General features: G+C 37.9%; 1 protein-coding gene across 4 annotated transcripts in view; it reads left to right on the forward strand.

The window, feature by feature from the left end:
• Cfap95 (cilia and flagella associated protein 95) overlaps positions 1 to 21,942 on the forward strand; it is a 204,424-nt gene that overhangs the window by 71,710 nt on the left and 110,772 nt on the right. For all 4 annotated transcript variants that reach the window (XR_015440114.1, XM_021252729.2, XM_087184091.1 and 1 more), the window contains 2 exons: positions 10,114 to 10,232; positions 11,128 to 11,196. Coding sequence is in view for 3 of the 4 variants with exons in the window: in XM_021252729.2 (XP_021108388.2) it covers positions 10,114 to 10,232; positions 11,128 to 11,196 (188 nt within the window). In the remaining variant the exon portion in view is untranslated. The remainder of the gene's footprint in view (positions 1 to 10,113; positions 10,233 to 11,127; positions 11,197 to 21,942) is intronic.

Genomic DNA, 21,942 nt, shown 5'->3' on the forward strand with positions numbered 1-21,942 from the left:
ATAAATACCTTTTTCTGTTGTCACAGAGTTGTGGTAGATACTTAAAGACTAGAACACTACTGATCACTGGCAGGAACCATACATCTTAAAGCAAATTACTGGACTCCCTAGGTAGAACCTTCTGAGAAATTATGAACTAAGTTGAACCAATACTAGTAGTTATGTTCCTGAAGACTAGGGCCTGAAGAATTGAAAGAGAATTTATTTAGTTGAGGGTTGCATGTCCCTTCTTCTGAATTTGAGAGGACCTTCTGGGGAGTCACTCAGGTCAGTAAGTATGTCCTGAAATTTGGAGAAGACAGGGTCCAGGTAAACAGCATATGCCTGCGAACCTAAATATGTTCTGCTTGCTGTGCCAGAAGAGGAGAAAGGGAGTGAGCTGTCCTTGGAACAGGCATAGCAAGGGCCACAAATTTATGAGTGTGAGTTATCTGTGGGAGCCACGGGGAAAAATCCTCTAGAGTCCTCTTGAAAAAGTTTGCCAGGAGTGGAGATTGCAAAGAGACCCCAAATTAGGGACCCACCAGATACCCAAAGCTTAGGAAGAGGAGTTATTTCAGCCAGAAGGAGAAACTTTACTGTTTCAGTTAGCTGCAGTTGGAGAACCTTAGTAAGAGAATGCCTGAAAACAATTAAGAAATCCTCTAGGAGAGGAGGAGGTGATTTTGAGGGTCCTTCAACCCCAGAGGCACTAGTGCAAGCCAAGAGAGTAAGGAGTACTTAACACTGTGCCTTTACATCTTGTGTCTCCTTGTCAGTGAGGCCTAAGAGGCCTCCATGAGTAGAAAAGGGAAGTAGCAGAGGGACACAGTGATGAGCAAATCTGCACTCACTGCAGGCTCCCAGACCTGAGGCAGAACTGAGATGGGAAAGGAGGAAACTTACATATAATAGACCAAGCTATATTATTTCACTGGTCTGGGAACATTCACAAGTGGGATAAAATCCTTGAGATTTGAGTGGCCCAGAAAAGCTATGAAACTGGGCTGACATTTCCATCAAGCAAAAAGAGAGAACTAGCTGTGTAATGAAAGGCACAACTGGATCTAAAGAAAGTTGCTCCATGATTGCATCCTATTGATGAAATAAGATCAATTCAATAATATGATTACATTAAAAGTCTCTCACTGCATCCTCTGGACAACACTTCAGGCAGGTACATATGCCTTGTGTGGACAAAGGAAATGAGACCAACTGAAGTTTAATCACTTGTTTAAGATCAAACAGCTAGAAAGAATATTAAAAATTAAAATCCATTTTTATCCTCTGGCATTAATGTCTAAGATCTTATATACTTTTTCAAGCTACTTCCTGGAGTGCCAAATAGCACCACAGCCAGTCCAACAGCTTTTTAAAATGTCCTATGCTGCATTCTAATTACGGTTTCATCTGGCTTGGGTAGAGTATATCTCACACTGCATATGTGTTTGGGCTTTGGTTTCTTGCATCTTAACTCATCTTAACTTTTGTCCTGTTTCCTCAAAGTATTCCCACACATGTGGCTGGCTACCCTTTCTTGCCTCTTTCCCCTCCCAAATGCCTTCTTGGCATTTTTGGTGTTTGTAAGATTGCTGCTGAGTGGCTGCTGCTTATATCTACTGGCATTTCTCTTTAGCTGATTGAAAATCTCTTTGCACTTAAATTTTGCTGCTGGGGCTAATGTTAACATCATTTATTTTAATGGTATTTAAAATATCTATATTTGGTATTTATCTATATTTGGCTAAGGCTCAAAAGGCCAAGAACAAAACAATAATTTCATAAGCCACTATGAAGTATTAGGTCACTTATATAAAATCTCCAAATAAGACAGTGCTATTAGGTCCCCAGTCACACAAACGATATAAGAGAACTGAAATGTGAACAGCCAAAAAAAAAAGTTTGAGAGTGCAGGAAAATATGTGCTCTAAGTTTCATCTGCAAAGTCTCATCCGCAAAGCTCTTGGGTGCCTGGTGAGATTACGGACACAAGGCTCTGGTGATCTAGCAGAAGAAGCAGAGTGGAAGGAGGAAGCTGCCTCTGGCTGCTACCTGTCTGCCAGAGGTGGAGCAAGACTTATGAGTACTTGAGCGCAGATGCGGCCCTTGTGGATCAGGGTGTGGGTCATGAGGAAGAGAAAGAACATGAAGCCCTTTCAGAGCCAGGCCTCATGCAGCATGGGAAGAGGATTGGCTGGAATTCTAGGGGTAGAAGCAGGACATTTAAGTCCAGCTAGAGGGATCCTACATCATGGGATATGCCATGGAATCTTCCAAAGTATACCAGAGCATCCCAAGAAAGTGATTTCTCAATTTCTATCAATTTCAAAGAGGTTGGCCTGTGTAGAGGAAATCCAGACAAGATTGTATTTTATCCTCCCTGCATTTACTTCTCTTCCCTTCCTTGTATCCTCCAACCACACAGGAGGAGGTGGGGAGTAGGAAAGAATTCCAAGAGAGACAGTTTAGAAGCAACTGTGGCCCCATTTCCACAATGGTAGTCTAGGCCAAAGTGAGCCCAAGACATAAGGCATGCAAATGTTCACATTTAAAGCAAATTTGAAGTTTTGACTACTATTATATGGGACTAGGCATTTTACTTCTCTCAGCGAGACTTCTCTTGGTACATTATTATCTGAGAGTAAGCAGAAAAGTCCTGGGACTTGTCTTATCTTTCATTAAAGAATATGAGAAAGGACCAGCCCCTCCAAATGCCTAAGGATGCCCAGTGATGAAGGAAGAATAGGTTTGCTTTTGGAATGTACCTACTTCCAGTCCCACATATTCAAGGAGCCAGTTATACATTTGTATTTGAGTGGCCTATTTTTATTATCTCTCTTGATTCCTTTACTTTAGTTTTCTTCATGTCACTGGTTTAGAGATGGCTTCATTTGAAACTCCTGAGGTGAATCTTAAAGGAACAATCTCTTGGCAGAATCTGGAAATGTACTGGTCATGTTTTGCCAGTGGGATAATTGGTTTCCTATTCTGATGGTTCCTGAAGCTTTTCAGGAAGCCAAGTGGAGCCGTGGAAGATCTAAATCCACAGGACAGCAGTAATTCAAGCCACTCAAGTTTCTCTGATTGTCTTATTAGTCTAAGTGATTTTTGGTAATGGCATTCTAAATTGCAATATTTTGTTTTGGTATTTTATTTGAACTTTATTCAGGTGCTACATAACCACACCTGAGTGAATTCTATGCAAACTAAAATGACCAGGAGTACTTCCATTATTATTTCTTTAATTCATAAAACCCCTCACCCAAGGATCTGCAACAACACTACCAAAGGCCCCATCACAATCTCTTCTGTACCTTTCTTACAAGCAAAACGGGTATTAACATGAAAGCCACAGAGAGGCTAAAGAAAGGCCACTTCCGAGGAAGTAGTGTATGTTGTATTCCTTAAACTTGTGATCTTGCATGTAGAATCAAAAGAAGTTGAACTCATTGAAGAGGAGAGAATGATGGTCACCAAAGGCTGAGGGGACAGGAAGTGGAAGAGGAGGGGCAGAAGTTTGTCAACTGGTACACAATTATAGTTAGACAGAAGGGACGAATCCTGGTATTGTATTGCACAGCACCATAGCTATACTTAATAATGTGTAGTGCAAAATGGTTAAAAGAGAGAATTTTAAATGTTCTCATTACAAAGAAATGATGAATATTTGAGGTAATGTATAAGCTAATTAGCTTGATCTTTGCACAATATTGAAACATCACATCCTACCCTATAAATATATTCAATTAATTGTGTCAATTAAAAATAAAGTAAAACTTTAAAAAGGAAAAGCTAAGGAGGCTTTCATATGAGCTCTTTTAGTGGATAAAATTATGCCATTCAAAAATTAGTGACCCTAAAAAAGAGATAAAAGCATACAATTACACCAGATTTGATTAATTAGATTATAATTAACTTAATTGGTTCAGCTATTTTTCTTTGATGTAGTGGAATTGTAATTTGACCAGTAGGTAATCTTACAGATGCTTTATGCTTTCATATCTAAGAACCTAAAAGGAGCATAGGATCAAACTTTTATAGATAGAATAATTTTAAAAGTCATGATTAAAGAAAGATAATTTGTTTCCTGTCTCCATTGTCTCTGAACTTGAAGTTGCTGCCACCAGATTGAGCATCCTTTCCTGGAACTACATTGAATTGTCTTTTTCAGTATCAACAGAATTGCATTTGCTTTCCTGTTTCAAGAATTTTGGTCCACTGAGTGAACTTTGTTTATTTCTCCTACATCTGTGGGTTTATTCTAGCATGTATCTCCTCCATCATTTCTAGGAATGTGGGACAGGAATGAAAGCAGGCCAAATGCATTTTGGATCCCATCACTCTTCTTTGCTGTTCCATTTCTACCTCAACAATTGTGCCCTAGTTTAATTCTTAGAGAAACTAGATTTTAATTTTTTACAAGTATTAATTTGCTTAGGCAGGTATAACTTATGTTGAACAAATGGGACTTAAATGGTGTAATTATCAGGCTGCATGCACACTTGGACACTCACAAACACACACGCATCTATATTCTTTAATTCCACTGTCTATTTTCCTTGCTTTGTAGAGTTCTTTATTTATGCTTGGATAAAGTCTTATGCAGATATGATAATTTTATTGTCACTTTCAGATAATAAAAAGTCCATTGGTCACATTTCAATAATTAAAATATCTCATTACAATGATGAATTTTATCTAAGGTTAAAGCTTTCTCCTCCTCCAGCAATGGCCTGCTTTAGACTGGGGGAGTCTGCAAAGGGAAGAAGGGGGTGAGAAATGAGGTAAGGTTGGTTGATTTTCTGTTTCTCCTCTTGCTTTGTTCTTCTCTTTCTTCAGAGAGTTGGGCAACTAGAAAGCCCCTTTGTGATTGACTGTGATTAATTACCTGACCAAGACAGTTTTGTGACAAAAAATGGTTTTGTTTTCTGAGAATGATTAGAAAAAAGAAATGAGACATCCAAGATTTTAATTTCTTCTGGGGGCAGGAAAATAACTCTCCTATAAAAGCTTACTTGAAAAAGTATGGGGGTTAAATTTTTTTATTGTACCTTATGAGTCCCATTTGATTAAAATAATGATGGTTGTATTGGGGACCTCTCTGGGATCCTTTAGAATCCATACATGGCACTACTGAATTAACCTAGATGTGAAAAAAGAAACAGGATTTCCAAGGGAAAAACTGCCAAACTGTTGCTGAAAAATAAGAATTCCCTTGTGATGATTTTTAAAAGTAAAGACTTTTAACAAAGGCTTGGTATCACTTATTATTCATGCTGATGTCTTGGCAATGATGCTCAAATGCTACCCTTGGTAGGGAGAATGTTATATTACAGGCTAAAATAAGGCTCTTCCTTCTTTATGACTGAAGATCTAAGATCCTAACTTTATTCCAAGTGAACTGGCAAACTACTCATGTAGGACATGCAAAGCATTAACTTCTTGGTCTTTTTCATCTGGAAGATTTAAATATAAACAAATCAAAAATTAATGAAATTGAGAAGACCTGGATAAAAGTATAAAAGTATAGAATGTAGAGGAATCATGATGGGGAGATATGTGGGGGGGGGGGGCGAGGAGAGAGAAAGAAGAGGAGGAGGAGGAGGAAGAACAACAACAACAAGAAGAAAGAAGAAGAAGAGGGGAGAGGCAGGGAGGGAGAGAGGAGAGAGAGGGAGAGGTGAAGAGAGGAGAGGAGAGGACAGAGAGAGAGGAGAGAGGAGACCACCGTGGTCCCACTTTCAGAGGGTAGGGGGCGGGAAGTGTATGCCCTTCATTTCACACCTTATGCATTAGAGCTTCGTCGTGAGGAACTTGGCTGAGGAGTGAATGGCTAAATTTTGGGACAAAACCATACAGGCTCTGTGAGAAGTGAAAGGTTAAACAACAAGAGGTTTAGATTAGTGAAGCATGTTGGGTCTTGGCTGTTGTCCTTCCTCTTTCCCCAAGCAAAACTGTTTAGCCGTGAGACAGCTCCTTGCGCAAGCTGCTTTTCTTCTGCTTTTTTCGCTTATACTGGTATTCTAAATAAAAGCTGGAAAGTTCTTGGCTTCAGGGCTTCTCCTGGGAGTCTTCTTCATGTTGGCTGCTCTCAGTTGAGAGGGCCCTCTCAATGAATGTACTAAATCTCATCTCCGAGTAATCATTCATACTTTACTCTGCCATGGTTGTACACTGCAACACCTCATGGATACCACCCTGGAAACTTGAAGTACGCCCTGGAGATTGGGGGACTTGAGGGTCTGTTTAGGGCAGTGGTGGCAAACCTATGGCATGAATGCCACAGTGGACTGTTTGTATCACTGAAAACTCTTAAAAGTTTCACCATCCCTAGTCTGTGGTCTCATTCGTGTTAGATAAAAGATAGCAAGCTAGAGGGGTCCAGAAATAGCCTATGGAATCAGAAGGAAAACTTGACCTCGGAAATACCTGCTCTTCCTTCAGTATAGATGAGAGGAGTCTGCTTTCTTGAGGCCTTATCAGAAACCCAAGAAAGAATTGTCAATTGAAGATCATCTAAAATGAATCTTACCAGGATTCTGCCAGAGAATAAGTCATGCACTGTGGAAAGATACTGGGTTATCCTCCAAATATGTAACTTGAAAGGAAATTATCAGTGATTTCCTCATTCTCTGTATCCATTATCCAATATTTATGTCTACTAGGTTTCCTTAAAAACAGCACATATGGGGGCATTTATTTTGGAAGTTTAGAAATTAGAACTTAAAAAATTTGATACTCAAGAAAATAGGAATTAAGAATGATATTATGAAATGAGCTTCCTGTATACATTTGATATTTTCTATATTACTCTTTGACTCAAGCTAGATTTTATTATGAAAATTAAGTGGAACTTTTAATGATCATTTTTAAAGTTTGTACTGTGTTAATTTGGCTTTTGCATGCACTAAGTTGACAATGTTCAGTTTGTGATTTATATATATAACTTAAAAGACTTTTAAACCTATGAAAGTACTTTTATGAATTACCCATACTTATGTCAGGTTATGAACATTTTAACACCAAAACGATTTTTCACATTAAGATGGTGTAGGATTGGGTTTGCCTACATGTATTAGAAATCAGAAATCAACAGAGGCCATCACATAAGGTTTTATCCTTCCATGCAAAACTTCTGGAGGATACCAGGCCCGGACTGGTATAGAAATCCCACAGATTGTCACTAGATACTTACCTGCTCCTTCCATCTTTCTGCTGTGCCAGTCCTTGGATAGCACTCAGGACGGCTCCTGGAATCCAGTCATTATGCTCACTTGTATGCAGCAGGAAGAGGAAAAGAAAAGAAAGAATTTCCTGGAGCCTATATACCACTACTTATGCTCCATTGTCCCATCTAGTCGTCTGTAATATCTAAGTATCAGGGAGGCTGGAAAATGTGGGCCGCAACTTGATGTGTCTAGCTAAAATGTGGGGATTCCATTACTCATGAAGAGCAAAGGCCTAATATTAGGGGTTAACACTTTCCTGTGATACCGGAAACACACAAGTTATGGTAGGCTCTGGGTTCAGACAGCTTCTCTTTGATTCTTGGCTCCTTTCCTTACTAGGTTGTGGCTTTGCTTGTCTTAAAACTTTCTTTATCTTTTATTTCCTCATGTGCAAAGTGAGAAGAGTAGAGTTGTAACGAGCACTTAACATGAAAACGCTTAGAACTGTGTTTGGACATGTGCTATTGTTGTTATTATTATCCCCACAATGTATTGTAATTCTCTGAGCCACCACCAGTATATATAACCTTTTAGGGTTTTTTTTTTAATCACTCCATCCCTAATTATTTGTCAGCTTTCCATCATTACAATATAATACTAATTTTTTAAAAAGAGGTTTATTTAGATCACAGGTTTGGAGGGTGAAAGTTCAAACAATTAGCACAGGCTGTGGTGAGAGCTCCATGGCAGAAAGTGCCAGAGCACATTGTGGGGGGGTTAGACAGTGAGGCAGGCTGAGTGGGTCCAGGCTTGCTCCTTGTATGCCAGTCTTCTCTCAAGAACTGCCAAGGGATTGCAAGAGGAGTACCTCACATCCCTAATGACCCAAGGACCTCTCACTAAACCCCACTCTTCAGAGGTTCCAAAGCACCTCCCAGTCCCACCATCCTGGAAACCAATCTTCCAACCACATGAAGTTTTAGGGAGGGTACAATTAAGCCTATCCAAACTGCAGCACCTTATAATCTAGTATGATGTCTGGTGCTTTGTAGATATGGATGGATAGATGAATGGATGAACCAGATTGAATGAGTTTTGAAATCACAGAACTACTTTCTAACTAGTTTACTTGTGCATTAATCCCTTTCAGCTTCAGTTCTCCCATTCCTACTATGGAAATAAATTATGTCATGTATTTTTCCTTTGCCTTTCCAGATCTACTTTCTATCCTTCTCAACCAAGTGCTGGATTGCATCAATAAGCTTACTTGTCCCCTGGTGTCTCACTGGGTTTGGCCCAAGGGAGGGACTGTCAGGTGATCAGAAAAAGGAAAAGGAAAGTGAGTGTGGCCATTTATTCCTCTGGCTTCCTCTTTGTAATGCCAAAGTTTGGTGATAGCTGTATCTTTGTTCTGAAAGTCACAACTGTCAGGTGATGCTCTATGGCTCTAGGTTTTTCTGGGTTCCATTAACTGACCTAACCTAAGTCTCTTCACTAATGCTGTCCTCAATCAACATTGTTGGTTTTTGTAATGCTTGCCAATACTTTTATAAACAGACCATTAAATTTCCCTAAGTTGCCAATTTGATTATTTTTTCCTTTTGAGATCATGATTGGTGCACAACAGTCACATGAAATAATGCACATACAGTGCTTAATACAGTGTCTAGCACAGAATAAGTACTCAAGCTTAAGCTCCACAGATGTTATTATTATCTATTTCTTTTAATTTCTCATTATTTCAGGTTTGGCAATATCTTTCTGTCATATAGGGCTGGTGGATTTGTGGATGTTCTACTGCTGAAAAGATGGGCAAAGCTGGGAATTGGACTGGGAGCTAGTGACTTAGGAGGTTGAACTCTTGGAGCTCAGTGATCAGAGAAGCCAAGAATCTGTGGCATGGGCCAGGGGACCAAGACCAGAAACTGTATTAAGCTCCTTTTTAAGGAGGGTAGGATTGTAGTTGTAGTTGAGCCTTTTTGCTAACTCAAAATGGACCAAAGGTCTTTTACTATAGCTGTGATGCTCTTGCAGTTGAAGTCTCCAGGTCTCTAAAGAGCAGTCATTCTTTTTTGTTTTTAAGCCAGTGGGATTAAGGTGTTCTAAGCCTTCAGTGTATATTTTAAGGGAATCTAGTCTTTAGGTTCAGGAAAAATAATGAGCTGTCTGTCTTGGTGGTGAGTTCTGGTTCTATGCTCTGAACCTCCAGATTTATGATCTAGATTTATTTTCAAGGTGGAAATATTGAATCCTTAGCAACCACTTTTGTTTACCCATGATGTTTCTATCACTGATTTGAATATATCTTACAATTTTCAGATGATCTCCCACAGTAATAATTGCTTGCCAATTCAAAGAATTATTCTTATGAGAATGAATAATAATGATGACAGTGACAATAATGAAATCTTTTTTGATTTACAAAGTGAGTGCTACAAGTGTTTTATCACTTAGAGAAGTAAAAATAAACCAACCCTGAGAAGGAAAAAGATAGAGATAGAAAGTAGGTAGAGTATTTAGTTGGCTGAATGTCTTTTCTAGCAACAATACAGTAAAGAATTGCTATTTTGGCCCGGGATTTAGCTCAGTGGTTTCGCTGCCTACTGTGCAAGCACAAGGACCCGAGTTTGATCCCTGGTACAAAAAAAAAAAAAGGAAAAAAAAAGAATTGCTATTTTTAGGTATTTATGTTGAATAGTTGATGGTTATGAGATAATTTTTTTTGCAGTACAGGAGGTTGAACCCAGGGCTTTTGAACTGAGCTATATTCAGCCCTTAAAAATTGTTTTTTTCTTATTTTGAGACCGAGTCTCTCCCTACGTTGTGATCCTGAGATATTACTTTTTTTTAAATGTCAACTAGAGTCAACAATTAAAAGCAGAAGGTACTTCAATAGGAGTGTATTTTACAAACTGACCATGTAGATGATTAATCTTTCTTATATTTGGCTTCTATTTTTTTTCAGATTTGGATGTCAGAAACACAGGAACAGATGTCACAAGTTTTTTTAAAAAGAGAATTGGCTGAAATAAAGAGCAAGGCCTTATTAAATGAGGAAGCCCTGTGCTCTGGGATGATCGAAAGGTATTCCCAGAACCTTCTCTAGCTTACGGAATATGCACATGTGGAAAGGATTGTTATCAGGAGCAAGAGGGATAGAGACCCCAGCTACACATCAAATGCTTTTCTTTTGGTACCGGGGATCGAACTTGGGACCTTGCGCTTACGAGGCAGACAGTGGAACCACTGAGCTAAACCCCCAGCAAATGCTTTTGTCTCAAGCTTCCATGTTCTGGGCTAAAGATGCTCCCTCTGTTTGGAATTTCTTTTTCCTCAGTTGCTTACTAGATAACACTGTACTTATTCTGGATCTGCCTAAAAATCTCATTTCTTCTTTATACATTATTCTGGCCTAGTGTTCAGAGTAGTTTGAACCCCACTTCATCAACTTACTTGAGAAAGCGTTCATTTCATAGGGCATTGTGAAGTTTAGATGAAAGAAAATAGGAAATGTGCCTAGAAGTGTTGCCTGAAATGCAGTGAGGATTAGGTTGTCATTAATCAGAAGTAAATGCTCTGATATCCTTGCCATCTGTGTATTTTATGTTCTACTTAACAGTTGGACTTGAATGCAGTTGTTTATGTGAATGAGTTTCCCCAGAGAGTGTTCTTTGTAAGAACTATTTCTTAGTTACATCTGTAGTCCTGCACCCTGGCACAGTGCCTCTGGATAGAAGTGCATGACATAGACTTTATCTTATATTGTCATTACAGAGAAATGCAGTGAAAGTAATGATAAAATACTAAAAATTCATTTTACTTGCTGGTACATTTTATTTTGCAAAGTGTACACATTTTACAAACATAGAAACTCTTAAAAATAGTCACAAAATTCAGCTCCAAAGTAGCTTTGTATGACTTGGAAAGTTTATGTATGCCAGTCTGACATGTTTTCAAGAACTTGTTGTCTTGTTTATAGGAACACTGGATTACCTGCCACGGGCTTTGGGGCTGTCTTTACTAGACATCCACCAGACCAGGGCAAAATGTAAGTAGTTCTTAAATTGCTGCAGATTGCATAAAATTATTGATTCCAGAGGTTTGCTTGAAGGAGTGAAAGCATACCCTTTATATGACATCTTGGGCTTTCCTTTAAGGAAAGATTTCTGTCCATCAAGAGCTATAGCATTAGTAATAATAATAATAGTAATACTAAAACAGTCAGTCCACACTCATTACATATTCTGTATTTGTGAATGCTCCTACTCTCTAAAATTTATTTGTAACCTCTGAATCATACCTGTACTGATGTGTTATTTGTAGACCTAGCCAAAAATTTTAAGTCACTTGATCTGCAAACTTCTAGCTGAGGTCAAATAAAAAGCTGACCTGCCTTCTTGTTTCAGCCCCTATACTATAAACAAGTGTCTTGTTCAGTCTCTTTAGTGGCATATTTTTCCATCTTTCATGCTTTATGTTAATTGTTAAAGTGTCCCTTGAGCATACTGCTGAAGTGTCATGTCGTCTTCTAATGCAAGAAGGCTATGCTGTGCCTCTTAAAGAAAGTACTTGTATGGCTTCTCGGCCTTTTGGCTAAGATCAAGTGCAGAAAGTACTTGTGTTAGTCAAACTTCATCCGGGAAAAAGGTATAGTTAGTGGTGAGTCCAATGTTAGTGAATCAAAAATATATTCTAAATAAGGGGCTGAGGATTTAGCTCAGTGTTTCCGGCGCCTGCCTTGCAAGTGCAAGGACCTGAGTTTGATCCCTGGTACCAAAAAAAAAAAAATTCCAAATAAGATGTCTTTAAACAGAAATACACAAAGAATAAGGTCAATCCCTTAGTGATATGTTGTGGCCAGAGGCTGGCAGAACCCTAACCTTCTATTTCCCCTAAGAGCAATGTTTGGATATTTGCTAATGCACTGTTTGCCCCAACTTTACCGAGCATTACTGTGAACAATGAGAATTGACCAAACAGCAAGAGATTAATATTTTTACTAATAAAAGAATTATACTTATTTTTGGGTATAGTATAAATTGTTACTACAAAAAAATTCTTTATCCACTCATCTTCCTAAAGAACTATCATAATGGGTAGATGAGTGGTGTGGAAATATACTTACAAGCATGATGAAATTCTAAGTATTGGGTTATATATTACAGGATTATTGTGAAGATTAAGTATGTTAATACATGTAAAACAATTAGAATGGTAGCTGATGTCTACTTAGGAATTGCTTTACTGTACACTTGGTGAACCCTTTCAGTCTGTAAATTCATGTGGGTTCACATACATTTTCTTGCTTTATTTAACTTATCTCATCTTAGTTTATCTTGTTTTCTGCGTTATCTCTTTTGAAAATCATTTAGATGATTAGATGTTGAGTCACTTGGCCTGTCATCTAATTTTCTTGTCTCTTCTCTCTTATTTTCTTTTTGTCTTTTTTATTATTCATTAAGTTTATTGGTCTTTTTGTCTTTAATATCTACTTTCTTTTCTATTACTTCAACCCGACTACTGAATTGTCTTCTGAATATCCTGTTTGTTTCCAAGTTATTCTGTTGTTATATATTCCCTGTCAGGTTTTATGACCATAATATCTCTTCTTATCCATCTAGGCATAATAAACATATTTTAATTTTAAAATTTCCTTCCTCATGCATAGTCTCTGTTATTCCAACCTGTTTTTTCTTTGTTTTTCATTTGTATGGTATGTGTCTTCCACATTAGAGGCATCTTGTTTCTCATGGCTGGTAACCAGTCCCCACTTTACTGTTTATGGATAAGAAGAGATGGAGCTTAGAGCCTGTGAGTAAGACTTGTTGACTGGGAGCTTCACTTGAGGAATCTAGATGGGGCATTTTTTTCAAAGCAGTTCAAGTGTTAGAATTTCAGTCTTTTCTCTTTGGTGGATCAGATTACCAGAAGAACCTCCTGAATCTCCCATCAAAAAGGTGAAAAGCTGATGTTGCCACCAGATGAGGACTGAGGAAATCTCAGAGGAGATGGAGACCTCAGCTTGCCTCTACATGCAGAGTAGTTTCTTGACTCATCATGGAAAAGAATCACAGGACTCATCAGTAAAAGGCATACACACTTTTGCTAGACAGAATCAAAGAAGTACACACTCAGAAGGGAGTGCAGGTGCTCAAAGATTGAGTGGCATTCCTGTCTAGGGTTGGGGATATTTATGTATTTTGGGGGGTGAAAACCCGTGGACTATTTGAATCTAAAGAAAGCAGGACTCAATTTACAGGTGCGAAGTAAAGAAGGGCTCATTGTATCTTTTAAGACTCAGGGATTTTTGGAGTGAGTTTCTTTGGAAAGGAAATATAATGGTATCGTAGACTTGGGTAACTTTGATTGTTTCTCAAAGCTGCCGTTTCCTAAAAGTACAATTTAAAAATTATGATTTTTGCTTGTATTCTTTCTACCTATCTTTATTTCTATCCTACCTCAGTTCTGTGCTCTTGCAGTGAAGGGCAATTGTACTGGGATATTAATACTAATGTTTCATTATTTTAAGTCACAAAATTGTGTTGTTGACCAAAGACTTTCTCCTTTACCCTTTCCAGGGAATGAAGTTTCAAGCTCCTACTGGAGGAAGTGAGGGGCAGTTGCTCAGCAGAGTATAGCAGGGAGTTCGCCTGGAGCTCCAGCCTCAATTCTCCAATAGCAACCCTCCCCCCATTCTCCTTTGTAGATTTAGGATTCAGCTTTCTGTTAAGCTAGAGGCTACTTGTAGATTTTCTCTTAAGCTCCAAAAATTTCTCTTGTCCTTTCTGTTCTCTGTCCTTGTGAGTTTTTTATTTTTTAAAAAGACTCTATGCACTTATTCTGGAATATTTGAGAAAGCAAGATTCAATGTGTTCAATCTTAACTCTGAAATCGATAAGTCTCATCTGATAGTCCACCTCTTCCAGAGGACTTTTCTATTACTTATTGTCACCTTGACTCTCATGACTTACTTGGACCCTTCCTTCTGGGTGCCCATAGCACTGTGCTGTTTTTATCTTAACATTATTCATCTTTTAAATAATGACTCACATTCTTTTCTTTCTTACTAAATTCTATGCCCTGAAGGTTAAGACTGTCACAGATTCATCCCTAGTGCCTAATGGAAAGCCTGACCCACAGCAGGTGCACCATAGTTATATCTTGAATGAATAGGTTAATTATTTCTGATGTTGAAGATCAAATTATAATGGAAAGGAGAACATCTAATTTTTGTCCTGTTTGATTCAGGGACTCAAGGCCTGCAGAACAAAAAGTTGTTCTCAACTCTATTCTGGTAAATGCATGTAGAAGACATGGTCTTTTAGAAAATCATCCCTGTTTGAATCGCTAGAATTGCTTGTCTTTGTTATTTGATTAAGGGGTATTAGCAAGGAAATAAATATATGAGCACCTTCAACTGTCCTCAACTAGTTCTATATGTAATTCTTCCCAGCAGTCAATATAATTAATTATAGGACATTTCATACAATAGAATGGGATAGTAGTTTAGAATCTGTTCTCTTGAATATTAAATATTCTTTTGCTTCTTGCCAACTCTATAGCTGTGGAAGTTAAATGTCAACTTTAAAAGGCAGTGAATAAGAATAAGTTTGTTCAATGGACCAAAATAATGCACTTCAACTTATAAAAGAAAGGCTGCAATCACAATGTAAATTTAAACGTTAGGTTACCTCTTAAGGCAAAAAATAAAAACAAAGATATAACTTTGTTATTAAGGACCCAGTCCAATGCACTTAAGTTTTAGATAACATCTACAATGTTGTAATGGCATTTGCTTGTCTTTTTCTTCTAACTTAACCTGTGGCCAACTTAAATACACTTTGGAATAACATGAAGAAGACACAACACTTTTCCTCCATGAATTGGTAGCAAGCATCTCAGTGAAACATATTGAGAATCAGAACTAGAATGTTTGATACTACTGAACTTGTCACTCCTGACTTTAACTAGAGAAAAAGGCTCTGTGAATAATTTCTTCCCCTTATGCCACAGACTGAGATAAATGGAAAAAAGTTGTAATAGAGGGAGCAGGTAGGTAGAGGCTAAAATTAATATAATGACTTAAACTTTAAAAATTAGATTTTTAGACTTTGAGGATAGACTGAGCTCATGTAGAGCCGGAGCTATTGTTTCTCTTGACCACATTCCCATTAGTGAGTTTACAAGGACTTGATACTGGCCAGTGTTGGGAGAGGTGAGAATCAAGGAGCCCTAAAGATCTCTTAGGCACAGTGCCCCTTTTGTCTCTGACAGCTGCACGTGAAGGGAGTCGTGACATACATTACTTCTACTACGTGGATGTAGACAGTTCAGATGTAGAAAAGCAATGGGAGGCACATTTTCTTTAAGGCACATAGGAAAAATGATGGGACCTACAACATAGTGAGCAGGCTAATTTGAGAATCTTTGCTTTTCTGTCTGATTTGTCAGCATTTTGAGTAGGTAACTGAATTTGCAAGTACTCTTTATGAATCTTGGAAAACTGACTCATTAGTTATCAGAGGGTCCCTGCATATCTGATTATCTAACAAAGTCATTTCATGATTAGTCTGTAGGTCCAGACAGTTGTAGCTGGTACATTTTAAGAAGTAAAGTTTTCTACATCAAAATACCTGGACTGTGTCTGTGACCATGAAAGAAACAGCTAGAAAACAAAACAACAGAAAAAACAACAATAACACCTATATCAAGCAGATTCAATTTTGAAAAAGAGATGCAGCAATAAATATAATTTTACGTGAAGATCTTATTTCTCATTTAAATATACACTTGTAAATTTACATGGTCCTGGAAAAATCAGTTTTTTTTTAAATAGGGAAAACCTAGTTCTGCATAGGGTAGGTATTTGCTGTGTGAGAAGCAGGTCTATAAGAGCTGGGATCAGTTTGAAGGCAGTCCAGGAGTACTGAGCACTGAGCACCCACTGGAGGATAGAGAGATACCCAAGATAGACGTCACACAAGGTCAGCCCTAATACTGCATCTTGTCATTTTTTACCTAACTTCATTGCCTCTTGGTGGTAGTGATTGGTGTGTATTTGTTGGAATTTTATGATAAATATGTCTTATTTCCAGAACACACCTAAACACTTACGTGATCCTTGTGACAGGAGAAAAAAAGAAACTGCTGGTGTTTTGGATCACTGGATAGCTTCTGATATTGTGTGGTCTTTCAGAAAGAACATGGTATGGGAAAATAGGAACCTAGGATCTACTTCTGGGCCTGCACTAAACCTATGAGGTGACCTTGTGCTGGCTAATCACGCTCTCTAGACTCCAGTTGCTTCCATCTGGAAAATGAGGGAATTGGACCAAATGTTCTGCAAAGTCCATTCCTGTGCTAAAATTTTATGACTCTTAAAGAGAAAGACATTCATGGTCAGATAAATAGGCAAATTAAATGAGGCCAAAAAGTAGTTCAGGCAGTTCAGTTTTCATTGTTGGCAGAGAGCAGTAATCCATATGTGTGCAGTGGTCACTTCACAGTAGCAGTAGCCAGCTCAGGTCATAGTTTAAATTTTTTCAATTTATTCCCCTCACTGGGCCACTCAACATCTGCAAAACCTTCCATATTCTTCAGAAGATAGGAATTGCGCCTCAATTTTAAGGTTTTTGCTTTTGTTTCCTTTTCTCAAAGCAGGGTATTTACTTTCTTTTATGCTTAGGCACTTGTGTAGTAACTTGTCTTGGTGAAATATTACTCAGTTGCTGAACATTTTTCCAAAGAAAGTTTAAAAGAATTGCCCTATCAGCTGGGTATGGGGATGCATGGCAATAGTTCCAGCACTTGGAATATTGAGGCAGGAGGATCATGAGTTCAAGGCCAGCCTGGGATATACAGTGAGCTCAAAGGTAGTCTGGACTAAGATCAAAACCCTGTCTAAAATGACAACAGTGGCAACAAAAATATCATCAAAAAGTTGCCTTATGAGAATGATGAGGAAGATAAAAGGCTATGGAAGAGGATTGAGACAGACCTGAATTTTATTCTTGATTTTACATGTTATTTCTTTTTTGTGTGTCTGGCTTTCTTCTATTAGGCAATATCCTCTCCTCCTCTCCATGTAATGCAGCTAGTCCAGATGATGGATAGGTGAATTCTGTTCTCCATCTCCACTTCCCCAAATGCCCAAGTGCTGGGGACAGGATCCAGGCCAGTTACACTAGGATGGCAACTGGAGTTTAAGGGAAGGTGCCTGCTGCTCCAAGCTGCAAATTCAGAGCACATCTTGTTTCTAATCAACCATCTATTTATAAATTGAATTATGCAAAGTTGTGAAAAAAAGACAATTATAATCACACTTTTTTTTTTTTAGGTAAGCTGGTAGTTTCCTTTCTTTTTTAATTCAAATTTGAGTTGAGTTTCTAGAACTTATAACTGTAGGAGTCGTACTAATAAGATCACATTCTTACATTAGATCTTATTATGTGCTAGGCACTATTTTATACATATGTTTATGTATGCTAATTCTTCATTCCCTACAAGAACTCTGTACATTGGTTGCATCATCTACATGCTATGGAGAGGCACAGGGAGGTCAAGTAACATGACCAAAATCTCAGCTTATAGTTGATAATGAGCTAGGATTTGAACTGAGACAGTTCAACACCAAAGCTCGTGATCTTAGACACTCTTCTAAGCTGGCTTTCTGAATATTCATTCTGGCAACTAGAACCCACTTTCCTCTATAAACATGGAGAAAACTGTTATACTTAGGCAGCCCAGATCCCAAATATTGTACACATATGAGGAGATGTTATTATGGGAATCAGCTCACATGATTATGAAAGCTAAGAAGTCCTGCCATCTGCCACCTGCAAGCTCAGAACCAGGGAATCCATCAGTGTAATTATGTTAGACTTTGATGGCCTGAGAGGCAAGAGAGAAGATGGTGTAACTCCCAGTCCAACTTTTGAGAGGCATGAGAACTTGGGAGTTATGGGGCTGCTAGTGTGAGTTTCAGTCTCAAAAGCCCCAAAACTAGAAGCTGTCTGACATCAAGAGAAAATGGACGTCCCACCTGAAGAAGAGAAAGAATTCAGCTTCCTCTGCCTTTTTGTTTTATTTGGGCTCTCGGTGGATTGAATGATGCCATCCCAGATTGGTGAAGCTAATTTTCTTTACTCAGTTACTGATTCAGATACTAATCTTTTATAGGCGCCTTCACAGACATACCCAGAAATAATGTTTTGCCAGTGTCATGTTTAGCTCTAAAGTGGGCCCAAAGCCTCGTGTGTTTGGCGGGTGATTGGGTTATGGGAACATCATAGCTGACTTGCTGTTAGAAGGTGGGGTCTGGTGGGATGAGGCAGGTCACTGTGGCTGTGATCTGGAAGGGTATATTTCCCTTTTTTGGCTCTTCCTTTGGCTTTCTGCTTCCTGGCTAACAGGACATTGAGCAGCTTCCCTTTACCAGACCCTTCCACCATGCTGCTTCTGCCTGGAGCTGCTGACTGTGGACTGGAAATTCCAAAAACTATGAGACAGTTTAAGGTGCAGGTGTCAAGTATTGTGTCTCAATGATGAGAAAGTCACTAAGACAAACTTGGCATGTTGGCACACGCCTGTAATCCCAGCACTTAGGAGGTTGAGGCAGGAGGATCGCTGTGAGTTTGAGTCTGGGCTACATAGTGAGTTCAAGGCCGGCCTGGACAATATAGAGAGACCTTGTCTCAAAAAAAAGAAAAAAAGATGAAGACAAGCAGCTATTTGGGTATCCTCTGACCCAGTCAAATTGACACATAAAATTAAACTTCTTGAGCATCAAGCTCATAAATATGGTGAACAGTTCTTTATCTTTTGTTGAAATTTCTGGAATAAAATTTCCCATTTGAATTATTTTAATGATGGTAACTGTAACCTATTCTGTTGCTATCTTTGTGTTGTAATTCAAATAATTTGGTAAGAAAATTTACATCAAAGCACATGATATAGTGTCCTTTGAATCTAAAGTTTTGGTGTCACAGTGGGTTGATGGCTGACTCAGATGGTCCTTTGTTTTCTGTGTTTACTGGATCTGACTTCATTGTGGTAGCTAGTCAAGTTACATCTACCTAGTCATGTTTTTGTGTTTCAGATGTGCTCAGTGAGGCCCTCAAGAATTAATATGATTTGCCTGTTGTGGTTGCTGGTCCCTACAGGTGGCCCTAGTAGTTCCTTCCCACTCCATCCATTCCTGCTGCTGCTCCCATTAAGAGGAAGAGGTTACTTGTCAGCCTTCTGCACCTGGGCTGGCCTTGTGACTGACTTTAATCAATAGGCAGCAGAAGTGATGGTCTGGGACTTCTTAGCTCAGGGACTTCTTAGGAAAACTGCCGATATCTACTTTCTAATTTTTGGACCCCAGCTGGTATGCTGTGAGAAGCCCAAGACACATGAAGAGGTCACACAGAGGAGAACCAAGGCAGTGTACTGGACAGCTCCAGCTGAGTTCCCACATGATAAATTAAATAGGCTGCCAGTGGTGTGAGTGAGTTGTCTAGGGCATTTCAGCTCAGTCAAGCTCCTCAGCAACTACAGCTATAACCCACAGCATATGGAACAGCAAAACTATCCCTGTGAGCTCAATCATCACACAGGATAGCCAGAGATAATAAAATCACTGGCATTTTAAGCTAGCAACTTTTAAGCCACAGTAATATTTGAAACAATCTTCATATCTCTAAATACCAGGTTTATGTGGTTACTTCTTTGAACACTAGACCTTTAGATATAATTTTTGTCATTGCTAATGTATTAGTGATGTAAGCAGTTCAAGTTTTTGAGACCAATGAAATAATAAACACATGTGATACAATAATTGACTCAAAGATGGACTAAAAATTTAAAGGTAAGTTCTAAAACTAAATTCCTAGAAGAAAATAAGGGGCAAGCTCTTGGCAATATTTTTTTTGGATAGGATATAAAAGTGTAGGCAACAAAAGCAATCATAAACAGTAATGTTACATCAAACTAAAAAACTTCTGTACAGCCAAGAAAACAAGCAATAAAATGAAAAAGCTACCTCAGGTTGGGAGAAAATATTTGCAAGTCATACATCTATTAAAGTGTTAATGTCCACAATACATGAGGAATCATACAGCTTATACTTGATTTTAAAATAGGCAAGGGATTTAGATAGTTTTCCAAAGAAGATATACAAATGTCAAATACCTATATGAAAAAATACTTAACATCACTAATTATCATAGAAATACAACTCAAATCTACAATAAAATATCTTATACCTGTTAGGATGACTGTAAAAAAGACAAAAGAACAAATGTTGGGAAGGATGTGGAGAAATTGGAACCTTGTTTATTGTTGGTAGGAATGTTAAAGTGGCGAAACCATTGTGGAAAAGAATATGATAGTTCTAAAAAAATTAAAAATAGAACTACCATGTGCTCCAGTAGTCCCATTTTTGCATATACATATATATCCAAGGGAAATGAAATCAGTATCTTGTAGAGATATCTGGACACCCATTTTTATGGCAGTATAATTCATAATAGGCAAGATACAGAATCAACCTAAATATCCAATGATTAATGAATGGATAAAGAAATTGTGGTATACATACACAATGGAATATTAGTCAGCTTTAAAAAGGAAATCCTGCTACTTGTGACAACATGGATGAACCTAAAGAACATTATTCTCAGTGAAATAAAAAGAAAGAAAATACTATACGATCTATTTATATATGGAGTCTAAAATGTTGAATTCACAGAAGCAGAGAATAGAATGATGGTTGCCAGGGGCTGCAGGATGGAATAAATGGGATGATGTGTGTCAAAGAGTACAAAGTTTTAATCATGTAGATTCAACAAGTTCTAGAGATCTAATGAATAGCACAAGGACTGTGTTAATAATATTGTATTGTATACTTGAAATTTGCTAAGAAAGTAAATTTTAAGTGTTTTTGGCATAAAAATAAAAGGTAACTGTGAGAAAATGGGTATATATTAATAAGTTTGACTAGAGTAATCATATGTATGTATATATCTCAATATATAACATCATATACATATATATACATATGTGCGTGTGTGTGTGTGTGTGTGTGTGTGTTTTACTTTAAACACCAACAACCAGAAAACAAAGTGAGTGGCAAAGATTTTCAAAATGTCATGATCGTGGAATTTATATTTAAGTCTGACATTTCTTTTTGCTCTATGTACATTAATGATGAGCCAGTATTACTCTTCATAATATTAAAAGTTTATATAGTTGTCATAAAAATAGCATTACTTAAAATTACTTAAAATGAAGTTCTTAGTTGGTTCCAGTGAATAGTAGTACTATATTATGATACAGAGGTGGTTTTACAGGAATAAGAACTTTCCAGAATTATGGAAATCTTTGCTGATGTTCATATTTAATTTGATTCCATATTTGGCCTTACATAGTTAAATGATTGTCCTAACATGTAAGCCTTATTTTATTATTTCAAATGACTTACGAAAGCTATCAAGCCTGAAAAAATTACATTTGTCCCATGTAAATTAGTTCCTTCAACATAACTATTTAATGAGTGCCTACCATGTTCTAGGAAAAGCTGGACTTTGAAAGTTTAGAGACAAAAGACACCACCAGCTCATTTGTCTAATATGTGTGACAGAGAAATAGTCAATCAGTACTTGTATATGGGTAAGAAATATGCTTTACTGGAAGTAACAAAAAACATAACTAGCAGAAGCTTGAACAAATAAAGGATTTATTTGGTCACCTGGCATGAACTATAATGGTAGATGTCCAAGACTGTTATGGCTCCTAAACAGTGTCATCAAAG

Source organism: Heterocephalus glaber, unplaced genomic scaffold (genome assembly GCF_053883595.1).
Source record: "Heterocephalus glaber isolate CG9 unplaced genomic scaffold, H.glaber_assembly_v1.0 deba00001481, whole genome shotgun sequence".
In the NCBI taxonomy this organism is placed as follows: domain Eukaryota; kingdom Metazoa; phylum Chordata; class Mammalia; order Rodentia; family Bathyergidae; genus Heterocephalus; species Heterocephalus glaber.